The sequence below is a fragment of the Columba livia genome, chromosome 3 (assembly GCF_036013475.1).
Source record: "Columba livia isolate bColLiv1 breed racing homer chromosome 3, bColLiv1.pat.W.v2, whole genome shotgun sequence".
In the NCBI taxonomy this organism is placed as follows: Eukaryota; Metazoa; Chordata; class Aves; order Columbiformes; family Columbidae; genus Columba; species Columba livia.
The window spans coordinates 49,129,975-49,145,313 of record NC_088604.1 but is presented as its reverse complement, the minus strand read 5'-3'; the positions used below and the strand labels follow the sequence as shown (position 1 = coordinate 49,145,313).

Sequence of the window (15,339 nt, the reverse complement as noted above, 5' to 3'; positions counted from 1 at the left end):
AGGAGACTGGGGGGTGACCTCATTAATATTTATAAATATGTAAAGGGTGAGTGTCAGGAGGATGGAGCCAGGCTCTTCTCAGTGACAACCAATGGTAGGACAAGGGACGGTGGGTACAAACTGGAACACAGGAGGTTCCACGTAAATATGAGAAGAAACTTCTTCTCAGTGAGGGTAACAGAGCACTGGAACAGGCTGCCCAGGGAGGTTGTGAAGTCTCCTTCTCTGGAGACATTAAAAACCCGCCTGGATACCTTCCTGTGTAACCTCATCTAGGTGTTCCTGCTCCGGCAGGGGGATTGGACTAGGTGATCTTTCAAGGTCCCTTCCAATCCCTAACATTCTGTGATAGTGTGACTTTAACTAGTCTGGTAGGGGAGAGTCCAACTGGATGAAAGCAAGAAAACAGCAGACTACCTTGTCCTGGCTAGGTCAGATAATGGCAGCAGTGCTCCTGGCAAGATTCATACAGCTTTGAGTGGCTCCACATCGCACATGGATAAGCAGCCTGCCTCAGTCTGTTGCAGTCCCCAGGCACAGGATCACAATCTACTATTCCCAGCACAGCAGCTGAGCGGCAAATGTTTTGTTCCTGGTACAACCTTACAGAGGCAAGGCTGGCAGGAGGCCAGTCCTTGCACAGCAGCCCTGAGAAGCACCATCCTTTCTAAGCTCAGACTCATCGGAATGGGGTAGAAGGCACAGCTGCTGCTTACAACTGACACGCCTGCCGTGTTCCACAGCTTCTGTGTCTTGGGGGCGTGCATTCATTTCAATTGTGTTGTTTGTGCTGTGCAGGCCAAGTTGAACATTGTTTCTCAGATGGCAGTGAAAGCCTTTGACTAAAGGTGTGCAGCAAACACTTCTTTTCCCTTGCAGATCATGATACAAAAATTGGTCTGACAAGGAATAAAAAACTCAGTAATAGGTCTGTTTCTAAATGTAAGTGAGCAGTCCTAGGAGCCTGTTTCCAGTGGCATTTTTCTCACTGAGATGAGTGGACTGTTTTGGAGGCTGCGAGACATCAGCAGGCAAATTTGTACTAGCAGGAACACTCTGCCTTTATCAGCTTGTATCCGGAGGATGCAGGAGTTTTTTCTTTCAAGTTCTTCTCTTTTAGCTAGTGAGGAAGAAGACTGCAAATTCATTTGTGCACCACATGCCTCTAATACTATTAAAAACTTCAGTTTTCAGTAGTAGTTGAATGTGATGTAGTATGACTCTGAAAGACCTTGATTTGTCACTGCTGCTGTCCTTAAAGATCTTCATGTCAAGAAAAAGGGAGCATTGAGTGTCCTTAAATCTCTATCCCAGTGAGTAACTTTACTGAAAAAAAAACCAGATACAGGAATTTGAGCCTCAGTTTTTAGAAGTATTTGAAAGTAGGGTTCATAGGGAATAAGAAAGGGGGTGATTCACTGAACTGTTCTAGTGTGGTATTTGAAATGCACATGACTTTTGAAAATAGCATATATTTTACCAGTTGGCCTATAATCTTGCATAGCTGATATATTTTCCTTTAAAATGTATATCTATTCAGTCCCATTTTGTCAAAATAACAAGAGATGTTTCTGTGCATAGTCAGCTTGCATTTTAATACAGAGAATTAGCTGATATGCTACACAGTAAAAACATGGCTGTGTTTTTTTCCTGGACCAGCTCTGCCCAGAGGCAAATCATCCCTTTTGAACAGCACGGACACTAAACTATGCTAGGTTTGAACTGGGTCTGTGCAAATGGGACCAGTTATTTTGTGTTGTCTTTCTGGAATCACCTGCTTTGACATCATGGTGCATAGACCATCTTAGTGCAGGTGTGTCTGAATGTGAGCTAATTCCTGCATGAAAACAAGCTATCTTTTCACCACACTCGAGTGCCACATTTCCTGTGTGAGTTTAGATTCTGTGTGCTGTGTCTGATGTAGGGGCAGGGTTTGCAGAAATTAGTCTGAGTGCAGTAAGGTTGGTCTGAAACATTTAATGAAGCCTGCTGGATTTGAGTTGCTTGTATTTGTAGCTTCTAAGGCACTTTCGGCATGGTATTTCCTTGTTGCTCCTGTAGTAACTATGTTATTCAGGGCTTTTTGCTACATGAAATATCGCTATCTCTGCTGTTCCAAGTGGTGGAATTCACTTTTGCAAGACTTTATTATGAAACTTACTTTAAAATTATAGGATAAAAATGCATGTTCTAATAGTTATTTATTGAAGGCCTCTTAACAATTGAGTTGTTCATTTACTATATCTTTAAAAAATGCAAAAATGTTTGTTGTCACTGAAAGGTTAATACATAAAAACCTGCAAGTGTGTGACACCAACATATCTGAGTGAGTTCAAGGTTCAAGTTGGTCTTTCACATGGAAGTTGGAGACTGGGTAATTTTTAATATCTTCTCCCATTTCACCTCTCCGCAACTCCATTCTTAAGGTTTTGGTTTTTTTTCTTATGCTGCATCCTGTGTATATGGTATTTCTTTCCTCTGAAGAGTGAAGGTTCAGGTGGAGACCACAAAAGAGGTAGTAAACTTTCAGAGAGGACTTCTCCAGCATGACTTTGGAGCATGCTTCTTCTTATTGAGACCTCCAAGAAAACTTGCACAGTGTTACCTTTATTTGTAGGTCAGGCAACATCTGCCTTCATTGCAGGTTTCCACTTAACTTATACTACCACTGCATCTGAATATATTGTGTATTCTCTTTCAGCTCACAGATTAGAAAGAGGAGAAGTGTGAAGTAGAATTTAGTGTTTCCTTTGGCTTCTAATTCCCATTGGGATATGACCTGAGGATGCAGACACTTGGGAGTTCTGAAGTATACGTCAGATTCTGTGTGATTTACTTTGAAACTTGCATAAATAGGAAAATATTGAATTTAGATTATGACTAGAACACAACAAATGTAATTCTAATAATGTCAGTGTGTTGAGAATATATTTTTCTTTTTATATGTATCTACATGTTAGAAAGAAAGTTAAATAATTTAAATGACAGTATAGCTACTTTCTGAAGATGATATGCAGTGCTGTTTATTTTTCAGGAGCATTTGGACTGGTAGTATTAAATAATAAATGCAATTGTATAATTATATGTGTAAAAAATATTACCCCATAAATGAATTAATATCTCATATTACTTTTTGTTTTCTAGGTGATACATCAGGTGTAAGTAAACATCATAGAATTCATTTGCCAGAAAATTCAAACAATGCGTCTTTCATTGAATGGGAAGAAGATGAAATACCGAGGTCAGCATGCCAAGTTTTTTTTTTATGTATGCTGTATTTTCCTGTATACATCAATTTGTATGTACTACAAGATTCCAGTCTCTTATCTAAGGGACCCTCATATGTTTTATATGTGTTTAAAAAGAAAAAAAGTGTATAGTTTTGGCGATTGATACTTTATGGTATAGAGTTGTAAAAATCTAACTAATATTAGTAATAGGAATGTATGTGGAAATTCAGCTATCTGTTTTTTGGAATATGTGTTTCTAGCTGATGAAGCTGAGAAGCTGAGCAAGTTTAATAGTTATAGAGAATACTTACACATTAGTTCATAGATTCTATTTTTGTAATCACCCTTAAGTACCATGAATAGTGTGCTGTCAGAGTATTCCACCTTACCCATTTCAGATAGTAGCTACATAAGAATCTCAGCAATTTCGTGTCCATCTCCCACGTTCTTACTTTTTTTCTAGACATTTCATAGTCTACAGCTTGTAATTTATAATAGCTGTACTTCTATAAGAAAATAAATATGTCTCTGGTGTTGGGGTTTTGGGGGCTGGGGGAGAGGGAGAAGCAAACAGTATCTAGTGCTACATCAATTCGTATAGTTCACCAATAGAAAGTTTATTCTTTGAGCTACTTTCTAACACTTGACAGGTTCTCGAAATACTCTCTCATCTAGTAGTCTTCTCAGTCTTTGGGTAGTTCCTCTCATTTTTCTCTGAATAGCTTATCAGGCTTAATACGCCACACTGCTACTCAGAGCATGCACTTCCCCAGCTGAAAGTGCCTGTCTGAAACCATACTGCAAAAACTTGAGCTTGTGCAAGGTAGCATCTGTTTTTCTGTTTCTGCTACTCTTACCTTAAGGAGGTTTTGAAGCAATATTCATGTGATGGTTGTCATGATTTTACTTGTGGTCAGTTCATATCCAGTTGTTCTTGGGCTATTTCTTCTTCTGTTCTTCATTCATAGTCCATTTCAACCTTTATTTGGCTAGGTTATGTAAGCCAAGTTACTTGACCTTTAGAGGATTAGATGATAAGTTAGACCAGGGCTATCTGATGTTACTTTACACAGATCTGGAGAAAGCAGATAAAAAGAAAGCAAACTAGCACTTTCTGGCTGTCAAACCAAGGGAGGGAGGAGACCTGCAGGCACTTACCTTCATGCCTGTATCCACAAACCTTCTTTTCTCCTCCTTCCACACTTTAGTGTATCTGACCAGGGGTGCAACACCTCACTTGTGCCAGTTTTTCTCCTGCTCTCACACACATTCCAGCAGTGGGATGTTAGCGGGAGTGGGGCAAATACTAAGCCCGTCCATTTCCCTGCATTCGTTTTCTGTACTTCTGCCAGCAGGAACTTCTTTCTTGAATGTAAAGCCTGAATACTACGTGGTATACCAAACAAATCCTCTCTGGCACCATATGCACTGGTACTGGTAGTTCTCTCCCTGTTACACTTTACAGTCTCATTTATCATGTCACTTTGTCTATTAAACATTTTAGGATTTATTAGTACAAGATGTTTCTCCTCTTCTTTTTTTATCCGTGGTAATCTTCCATTTTTAATCCCTTATAAGTTCATATAGGGTCTTGCATCACATTTTTAAGTTTCATCCTGTTTCTATTATTCTACTTCTAAGTTATCCTGCTTTTGTTTTATGATTCTGTGATCTGGTTATGTATCCAGTATGTCTACCAGCTTGCCTTATCAAAATATTTCATTAGTACACTCCTGCATTTCCTGCCAACATTATTAATGAGATGTGAAGCAAACTCAGTCCCAGAAACTGATCTATATTCAGTTCTATGAATTCTGTAGCAACCCTCAGTCTTTTTTATATAACCAATAGAAATTTCACCTTTGGCCAGCTCTTAAAATGCTTTAATAATTTAGGGACTAATTTACATCACCTTCAACTGAAATTGTTTCCCATTTCATACAGCATCAAACATTTATTTGTCTAGAAAATTAGTTATTTTATTAAAGGTGTTCTAGCATGAGTGTCTTAGACGTGCTGTAGGATGGATGTACATGCCACTGCAAAGTAAGAGACCTAAACTCTTTTCTATTCCTGATATTACTCTGTTCTATATCTACACAAAATTATTAGCTGTTACAATTTTTTCTGGGCGATTTATGGAAGGCATCAACTTAAAACTGTGTTCTTGTAATCAAACCCATATTGCCATTTGTCCCACTTTCAGATTGCCTTCCTACTTCATTTCTTTTAAAGTTCTGAAAATTTGCATATGTTGGTTTAATGGAGCCATAACTGTCATGACAAATCTTGCTGAGGGTAAATCTGGCCCAGATAGTGCATGAGATATCTATCCAAGGAAACCTTTAACTATTTCCTAGAATGATTGTGACTCATGTTTTTTCCATACTGTTTGTAAGTATATTCTGTGTTGCAAACATTTTGTGTGTAGCTAGATCAGCAGCTATAATGATTTCTAGTTACATGTGCAATACCAGCATAGTTCTCTCACTTTGTTACCCAGTCTTCTTGAGTTCAAGTTGAGATGCTTAACTGCTTTGTGAATTGTTCAGCAGAAAATTTGTGCTTACTGTATTTCACCGTTTGACTGCTATTTCCAGCAGCATTTGGAGTTTCTCCTATGTGTCAGTGTTGAACTTCTAAGATTTTGCTTGTTCTTTATATCAGATATGAAAATCTTGTAAATCTTTCCTTACTTTTGCCTGTACACTTAAGTTTTTCTTTCAAGAAAAAGCAAAAAGGGAAAAGATAGCCAAATGTTGACATGATTGGGCTGTCTGTTTAGACTCATACTTGGGTTTGTGTACATCAAGAAGAAATTTTAGAGATAGTCCAACATATATCTGTCAAGTCCTTGCTGCAGGTGGTAGCTGACAAGTTCTCTGGTTTAACCAAACAGTGCCAGTGATTTGGTATTTCCTGACTTTGGAGTACAGTATATTAAGCAGTTGAACTACGATGATGGTTGCCTAGTAGGTAAATTGCAAAATATTATTCAAAAGTAATGTATGTAATATTAGCAGCTTTTTCCATGAGTAAATGCCAGTGGTGGTTCCTTATTTAAAAAAAAAAAAAAAAAATCACAGAATCCTAGAATAGTTTGGATTGGAAGGGACCTTCAGAGGTCATCTAGTCCAACCTCCCAGCGATGAGCAGGGACATCTTCAACTAGATCAGGTTGCTCAGAGCCCTGCCCAGGCTGGCCTTGAATGTCACCACCCTCATTGTAAAAACTTTCTTGCCCATGTCTAGCCTGAATATCCCCTCTTTCAGTTTAAAACCATTACCCCTTGTCCTATTGTAAAAGGCCCTGCTAAAAGGTTTCTCCCCATCTTTCTTATAAACCCCTTTTAAGTACTGAAAAGCCACAATAAAGTCTCCCCAGAGCCTTCTCTTTTCCTGGCTGAACAACCCCAGTTCTCTCAGCCTGTCCTTATAGGAGAGGTGTTCAGCCTTCTCATCATCTTGGGGGCCTCCTCTGGCCCCTCTCCAACACATCCATGTCTTTCCTGTACTGAGGGCTCCAGAGCTGGATGCAGGACTCCAGGTGTGGTCCACCAGAGCAGAGTAGAATCACAGAATCACAGAATGTTAGGAATTGGAAGGTACCTCCATGTCTGTCTTGGGCTGAGGGCTCCAGAGCTGGATGCAGGACTCCAGGTAGGGTCTCACCAGAGTGGAGTAGAGGGGCAGAATCACCTCCCTTGACCTGCTGGCCACACTCCTTTTGATGCAGCCCAAGATACGATTGGCCTTCTGAGCTGCAAGTGCACATCGCGGGCTCATGTCCAATGTCTCACTTACCAGTATCCCCAAGTCCTTCTCCGCAGGTTTGCTCTCAATCCCTTCATCCCCCAGCCTGTATTGATAACCAGGGGTCACCCCAACACAGGTGCGGGACCTTGCACTTAGCCTTGTTGAACCTCATGAGGTTCACATGCCTCCACTTCTGGAGCTTGTCCAGGTCCCTCTGTATGGCATCTCTTCCCTCAGGTGTGTCAACTGCACCACTCAGCTTGGTGTCATCTGCAAACTTGCTGAGGGTGCAACTCGATCCCACCATCTATGTCATTGATGAAGATATTAAACAGTACTGGACCCAATACAGAATGCTGAGGGACACCACTTATTACCAGTGTCTGAGAGCTATGCTTGGTACCGGTGTTTGAGAGCTATGCCAAAGTTTCTTGGTGACTGAATTCACTTCACTCTTCAGTACTACTTAGTGCCTTGCTACTCTGCCGCTTCTCCAGAACAGTATTTAACCCAGCCATCTCCTGTCTTGCTCCTGGCAAATCTCTAAATTACTAACTTGCTGCTATAATTAGCATACTGTATTAATCCGGGGAGAGTTCTTTTAATCTAATTTTAGAGTGAGTCCATTATGATGCAGACAAATGGCCAAAGCACCTAGTGCCCAGGAATCGCTCATGTTACAAGGTTTTTAGGTATGATACTTGCCAGTGTTATCAGACTGGAACATACAAAGCCCACCTTAAAATAGGCAGTAGTCACCTGAGCCTGGCAACAGGTGTTAGATAGCAAATGCTATCCAACAGTTTTGACAAGAGGAGTTCTTCCCAAGACACATTTATGTTATCCCTTAGGTACCTGATAATAAATGATGAAACATTTTCGTGAGTTCCAGTGAGAAAACTTTCTGGTAAACATCAGACTTGGAGTAATCTGCTAGTCAAGTCTACCAGTTGGACATGATGTATTAAAGCCAGAATAACTGGTAGAACGCTTTTGGGAAACTTTCTTCTTTTGCACCCTAGACTTGCTATTGAATGCTAATTTATATGGAAATGGAGAGATCTGACAAATAACACTGTTGCACAGTCTGGCAGTTATGTAATGTTACAGATTTCTCCTAGGTTTGTGGCTGTCATAATTGCTTTTCTCGCTTGCCAGGATGTACATGTTCTGATTTACCCATTTGATTTTTAATAAAATGTGTGCATTATTCAAGTCACTGGAACATCAGGCAAACAAAGACATTTTTGCTTCCATTAATGGAATATGGAAAACTATATTTTGAGTCCTTGTCAGTGTAGTTGCCTGACACCTTTCAGACTCTGTGGGGTTAATTGTTTTTACCTACTGTCCTCAGTTTTACCATTATAAGTACCTGAGATGTAGTTATCACGGAACTTGTTTCCCTATGGTGTCGTTAATGTTGGTGAATTTTGATACTGACCTTGATGTCCATTCTTCAAGGTTTTTGAAAACTTTAATCTAGCTATCTGTATGTAGTGGGCACTTTTAAAAAATATTTGCGCACTGTTGCTTTAATTCATTGCCTTAGCATCTGAGGAACCAAACCTTGGTGTTTTCTTTGAGCACAGTTTTCATTCTACATCATTATTATTATGCCAGTGGATGGTGCCACCAAACTTTTACTTTCTTCAAAAATAAGAACCATTCTCTCTGTTCTCAAAATAATTTATTTGGAGCTTTTTCTACAAAGGTGTGATGGATTTGTGTTGCAGTTTTTCAGCATAGTGTGCAGACAGAAAAGGTAATTTTAAATGAATTGGTGTGAGTATCTGAAGTAGCCTAGTTGCCATGGCAGCTCAGTGTGGGGCAACCCTGATTTATCTTACTTCTTAGGAGAGTAAACTTTTGTTCTCCTGCAGCCAGGTTGCTTCCATTCATCCCACTTAACACTGCGGTATTACAAGTTGTACCTTGTGAATCATTCTATGTTCTCATTTACAAAATGAAACTTAGAAAAAAATGAAGCCAGTGAAAAGCTTTGGCTGGGACTTGCTAAGTCTTGTTTTCTAACCTTGTTCTAATACAGACATTCTGAAATCATAGTTTTGACATTACATAAAACTATCTTTTTCTTTGTAAAACTGATGCATGTGATGTGAGCACGTTGTTAGTCTGTTGTATAGGGCAATCTGTGTCCAACTTCTGAGTATCTTCCCAGGCATAAGAACTGCTAATGATCTGAAGTAGTTCATACTTTCAACTAACTGCTGCTAGGAGACTGGGCATGTCTGACTTCTTTATGCAGTCCTCTCACTTGCTAATTGCAGCATTGTGTCTGCTCAGGAAATGTGGCTTGATCTGGGACAGTGAGAGATATAGGTTCTTCATGTATTTTCCTGATGCATTGTGCATGTTTGTTTGGGGTGAGCAAAACCAGCAAAACTAACAGCTGACCAAGCTATTGACAGTACTCACATCAAGTAGTTCTCAAAGAAGCGCATAATCCTGTTAAATAACTACTTCAGGACAGTTTTTAGTCCTTCCTCTCCCTCTGATATTTTTGTTTTAATCGGAGTAAATTAAGATGTTAGACAGGCCAGTTAAAGCTGGTCTGCTATTATGTGCCCTTTGAGATTTTTTCTGAAGCAGGAGCAAATAGGTCTGTGGCCTTTGTGGCTTACCTGCATGTTGCAGAAACTTGTGTTGCTGCTGCCTTGACTTCTATTAGTGCAAGTGTCTAGCAACTCACCTTGACAAGGATGTTAAATGCCAAGTTAATAACCCAGTTGTATTGAGAAAACGTTTTTCAAGTCTTATGAAACTCTTACTGTATGTGTCAGTTGTCTTTATTAGCCTGCACATTAGTCTTTGGAGTGTGCAGTTTTAACTGCCAGCCCTGCCTTAATCCTGAAAATGTTAATGAGAATTATGATGATAAATCTTACATTTGATTCAAAAAAGGGCTCTTGTTAGCTCAGTGTTTTTGATGTGAATGATGTGCCATCTTAATTGGAATGCTGTAGTTTTTGACAGAAAGACTGCTTATATCTGTTTGATTTAGAGCTGGGGCAAAATAAGCTTTTCTGCTTCTAATTGCCCAAGTCACTTGAATCTTGGTGAGTTGCAGACAAAGAACATGCGTCAAGATTATTATTATGGAAAAAGACGCAAGTTATAGTGACAACTACCAGTTTGTTTTGAAATCAACAATGTTGCATTTAGTGTTGTTTTATAGGATAAATTCATATTAGAGTCTCTAAATATTATAAATGAGAAATCTGATTGTTTGGAAAGCTCTTGGCCAATTCTGTTTGTGATATTGATCAGTTGCCAAGACAAGTCACTGGCCACACTCTTGAGGATGTGGAAAACCAAGACATGTTTTTTTGGCTAGTTAAATGGAAAAGAATAGAAAGCTGTCTTGTTGTCAGAGAAAATGCAAATGTCTCAGTTAATAGGTAGGTCTCAGTTAATGGGTTTACTCATCAAACTCTTCAGAAATGGATCGCTAACACTAAAAATATATTTTGTCATCAACTCAATCATCTCAAGAATTTTCTTTCTCTCTTTTTTCTTCTTTTTTCTTTCCCCCTTCAGTTCTCTCCCCCCTCGATTTCCCCTCCTCACGTCCCCCCTTTCTTTTTTTTTTCTTTAGATTGGAGTCTTTTTAAAGAGGAAATTAGTGAAAGTAGAAAGCTCAGAGCTTTGCTGTTGTATCTACCAAACAAGTCAAAGACAGATCTTGACCAGTTTTCTGCTCATTTATGTCTTATTTGGCAAATTAAAGGATTAAAATCAGGAACTTTTTGAAATCAATTACTCCCATGTTTTTTGGTTCCTGTTCACTTGTTCTCAGAAAAACTTTGATTTCACAAAGGAAGCAGACAGTGTTTTTGCAGTCTCCTCCCTCATTCCTGTTTCCCAGTCATCTTGCAGTTCTTTCTAATTATGTGATGAAAATGCAGGTTTCAGCTTGCCTGCAGTTTCTGTCGCCTGCCATGCAGGCAGGCTCTCTTTGAATGGTTTGAATGCAGGCACCCAAAGTGCGTGACATGAAATTTATGCGTTTCTATCATATTGTAGACTTGTTTCTCAGCTGATGGTGTGACTGAGAAGGGAGGGAAGTGATGGCAGTGGGTTGACCTTCAAGTGTGCATTAGGGTCTGGGCAATCTACTTCTGCTGAAACACTGAGCTACTCTGATTTAGGAGTTCCGTGATATACTCTCTTAGTTCTCACAGTAACTCTGAAACAGTAATGCTGACTGGAGGGATTAGTAATAACAATGCATAGCATCTTACAGTTTTTAATGAATTCTATATAAGTGCTTCACAACTTTTGCCAGACAACTTCTGGATGCTTAGAATAAAGAAATATGCTGCTCTGCCTTCTTTTGATGTAACCGAGTGAAACACACATTTACATACAGAATGAAAAATGTATTTACTGTATTAGTGCAGCCACAAAGCACATCATCACAATTTTTTTTAAGATTACATGTCTGAACTACCTTCAGGCCTAACTTCATGTCATCTGTAGTTTGCTGACAGTTGGTACCATAGACCTCTGCAACAAGAGTTTAAAAGTAAATATTTTTTTCTTTTCTAGAACATTAATGTTTGGGAATGTGGTGAAGGAGACAGTCTTGTTTGTTTGTTTGTTTGTTTTCTTTGCTTGATGTCTTGTCTCTTGATAAATATGATGCCCTAAAGCCTTTTAGAAATACAGAATATTTTTGTGGTTGATTTCTCTGATGTTTTCTGAGAAGTCATTGGATTTTTGCTCTTAAAACATAAACAAAGCAGTTTAATTTTACACTTCTTTCAGATTTGGTATTTCTAGATAAATACTTAATTTCCAGAGAAGGTGTCAGGGGTATACAGCTTTGAATTACATCATCTACCACCTCCTTGCACTATGGTGTTTTTTGTTCAAAGCTTCTAGATAGCATTGAAAATATTAATGAATTATATCTTCTATGCTGTTTTGAGTCTCTGTGTATGTCAGGGAATGTAGGAATACAAGTAGATGTTGTAAGTAACCTGTTAATTAACCTAGAGCACGAGTCCTGAACAATAGCCTATTCTAATTGAAGAACAGCATATTTTAACCATGGGGAGCTTTGAGGAGATTGTATGTGTTTCCCTAAAAATTTTGGCAAGGTTAAACAGACTCCTACATAAATCTGGGAGGGAAGGTTTCTCTTTCTTAGCTTTCTCCATGGACTCCTTAAAGTTAGTTCACTGACAGCAACAGGTGGAAGGCCACTGACTTAACAGATCTGAAAAGGCACAACAGGAAGATGATCAGATCATTATACAACAAGCTTGAATCTCTTTCTAGTATTTTTAGTCTGCCAAGCCAGTTATCCTTAGTTCTGCTCATGTTCAGGATGTTAATACCCTGTTTATATTCATCATGCTACCCCTAAACCTCCTAAAGAAACAAAAATAATCTGAGAAATAAACCAGTTTTTGCTTCAGTTTCCTTAGTTGGAAATGTTAAACTGTTTTGTATTGCTCTGAAGTGTGAATGAGAGAGAAAAATTCTTGCCAGTGTGTTTTCTGGGCACAAGATCATGCAAATGCAGATGGTATTGGAGGAGGAGGACATTGTTTTAATTGCTATAGTATTTAGTGTTGTTCACCGCTTTTTTTTTCTATTCTCCACACAAAAATCTAACCCCTTTAAGTTGAAGACGCAAATTTCTCATCCACTTGTATTTGGATGTGACAGTTAATTTAAGGACTTGTAGAAGAGGGTGAGAACTGATAATTCTGTATTCAGATCTTCACTCCCATTCCCCATGAAGTATTTTAGCTGTTAGTCCAGTTAGATAACAGTGATGATGCATGTTTCAAAATCAACATAATGATAAACTAACCTGTGGTATTTATGTTGTCACAGCTCTTTAATGTTGAAAGGTGTTGAGCCACAAAGTACCTGTGAATTGGAGGTGGATGCAGTAGCTGCTGACATTCTAAATCATCTGGATATTGAAGGTGAAGTGTCAATAACTATCCATGTAAAATGTTTTAGGACAGGGACTATATTGGTTTTTTGTAAGGCTCAGCTTGGTTAGACCGTAATCCACATTTCAGGGTTAGTGAATTGTTGATCTACAAATTTATAAAGTTTAGGAAAAGGTAAAAATTGAATGAACCCTGGAAGAAAACAGATTATAAGAATAGCCTATGTCAGAGCAATAGAAAAAGATTTCTGCTAATGAATAACAAGTTTTCTGAACTATAAGGAGAGTAGCTGAAATATCAACATGAAGTGTCTATGTATACATACGTACATCTATACATACATATGCATACATGATGAGAAGACCAGCAAAAGCCAAAGATCTAGAAAACAAAGAGGATATCTAGAAAACAAAGTTATATCTTAATTTTTCGTAACACTGGATCCTAGAGTAAGACAAGAATTTCAATTAAAAAAAATAACAGGTTAGAATGGCAAAAGACATGAAGAAGAGTGTCAGAATCTGATTGGGGGGAAGAATGCTTTCTGTCACATGGACAGACTTCCCCTCATGTGTTATTGTGTATTTCAGCCCAAATTGGCAGGAACCCTGGTTTGCAAGCTATATGGGAAGATGAAAAGCAGCGACGGAGACAGAAATGTGAATCTTCTCAGATTAAGACACCCGAGTCACAAGGTAAATAAATAAATAATTGTTCAGCTGTTTATCAAAAATTTTGAACAAGAAGTAGGCAAGAGACAGAATTTAAATCAATATGTTAAGTTTGAGGGCTTTTTGTATGTATTGTTTTTTTCACTTCTCTATGTGTATTTAAAGCAAGATACATAACATCATCTAAAAACATCTTGCTTCAGCTAGCTGCAAAGCATTCTAGGCAGAAAGAATGATAACGGCAGTAAAGATTGCATGCTTTATGACATTGAAATGTCTAAATATTGCCAAAATTAAATCTCTTATCCTGAAGCTTTCCACGGTGGTTTATGCACGAGGGCAGTTCCTTTTAACCTCTGTGGAATTACAGCCAAGGTGATGTTAGATGAAAATTCTAAAAGGATAAACAAATATCTTTATGTATATGTAAAATTCATTGCACAGGGAACACTGCGCTCTGCAAATTAATTGCATAATGAACAGAGCTATTCTCTGTAGAACCTAGGCCATGTTTCATTTAAAATATGAATGATATTTGGCAAGTAAGCCAGAGCATTGCAAGAAGGAAAGAGGCAGGTTCCTGGCTAAGGCAGGCTGCTTTCTGACTGTGGTTTTTGTTTCTGTGTAATGTTATTCAGGCTGCATAAACTGGACTTTTCAAAATTGTTCACTGATTGTTCTTTTCCTTGATGCTCACCTTGATGTAATTGCAACATGATTTGTAAATAGTGTTGATACTCACAGTTGCAAATGAGATCAGTGGGAGTATGTGAAGTGTTTTACAGTGTTCAAATACACTTGAAAAATCAGTGCTCAAATTTGACACTTAAGATTGGCGGACACTTCAACCTTGAGCCATTTCCTGATAGAATAAGTAATTTTAACTGCTCTCTGTGTTGAGGGGTCAAAGTAATAATAAGAATAACAATTTTTTTTTTATTTTTTTTCATTTTTTTTTTAAGACCGTGGATTTGTGCCAGCAACAGAGAGCGAAAAGTTTTTTCAGAAGAGACTCAAAGAAATCCTCAAGCAAAATGACTTCTCTGTGTAAGTGCTTAAGCATTTTCTCTAAAGTGTAGTATTCTGTGCAAACCTTAAATATGCATTTAAAAATTGGTTTTCAATTAACTAGAACGTTGTCAGGATCAGTGGACTACAGTAATGGATCAGAGGAGTTCTCTGCTGAGCTAACACTACATTCTGGGGTACTTTCTCCTGAAGCCTTTCAGTGCACGCCAGCTAATATGGTAGAAGTGCATAAAGATAAAAAGATGAACAAAGGTGAGTATTTTTAATAGCATAATTGTTCAGGCATAAATCTGTGTCATGCTTTGGCTGTTCATACTATTAGCAGAATTAAGCCAAGGAAGATCTGATTGTCAGTTATGAAAAAATGATGAGTAGCTTTGCTTTTATTTTCATCATTGTTAGTGTAAGCCTTTTTAAAATTGCCATAGCAAATGATGGAAACATGCTTGAATACTAAAATCCATTTTAAAGCGGCTATCTTTCATAACATATTGATGTCTGTGACTCTTTGAAGTTTTATCCTTTCACTTTTTGTTTTTCTTTTAAAGAATCCAATAGGATGCATACTGATAAAGAAGAGGAAGCACTTATTAATGAAGAAGCAATTTTAAACATTGTGGAGAATAGTCAGAGCTTTCAGCCTTTGTCTCAAAGACTGAATCAGACTACAGTTTTTAGTGAGTATGACTGAAATGTCTTTTCTTCCAGGCTGTTTTG

At 38.3% G+C, this 15,339-nt stretch overlaps 1 protein-coding gene across 3 annotated transcripts in view; it reads left to right on the top strand.

Moving 5' to 3' along the window:
• REV3L (REV3 like, DNA directed polymerase zeta catalytic subunit) overlaps window positions 1-15,339 on the top strand; it is a 122,192-nt gene that overhangs the window by 54,171 nt on the left and 52,682 nt on the right. For all 3 annotated transcript variants that reach the window (XM_021298199.2, XM_065056660.1, XM_065056659.1), the window contains exons 5-10: window positions 3,145-3,241; window positions 12,858-12,952; window positions 13,513-13,617; window positions 14,556-14,640; window positions 14,726-14,874; window positions 15,171-15,299. In XM_021298199.2, the coding sequence (XP_021153874.2) occupies window positions 3,145-3,241; window positions 12,858-12,952; window positions 13,513-13,617; window positions 14,556-14,640; window positions 14,726-14,874; window positions 15,171-15,299 (660 nt within the window). The remainder of the gene's footprint in view (window positions 1-3,144; window positions 3,242-12,857; window positions 12,953-13,512; window positions 13,618-14,555; window positions 14,641-14,725; window positions 14,875-15,170; window positions 15,300-15,339) is intronic.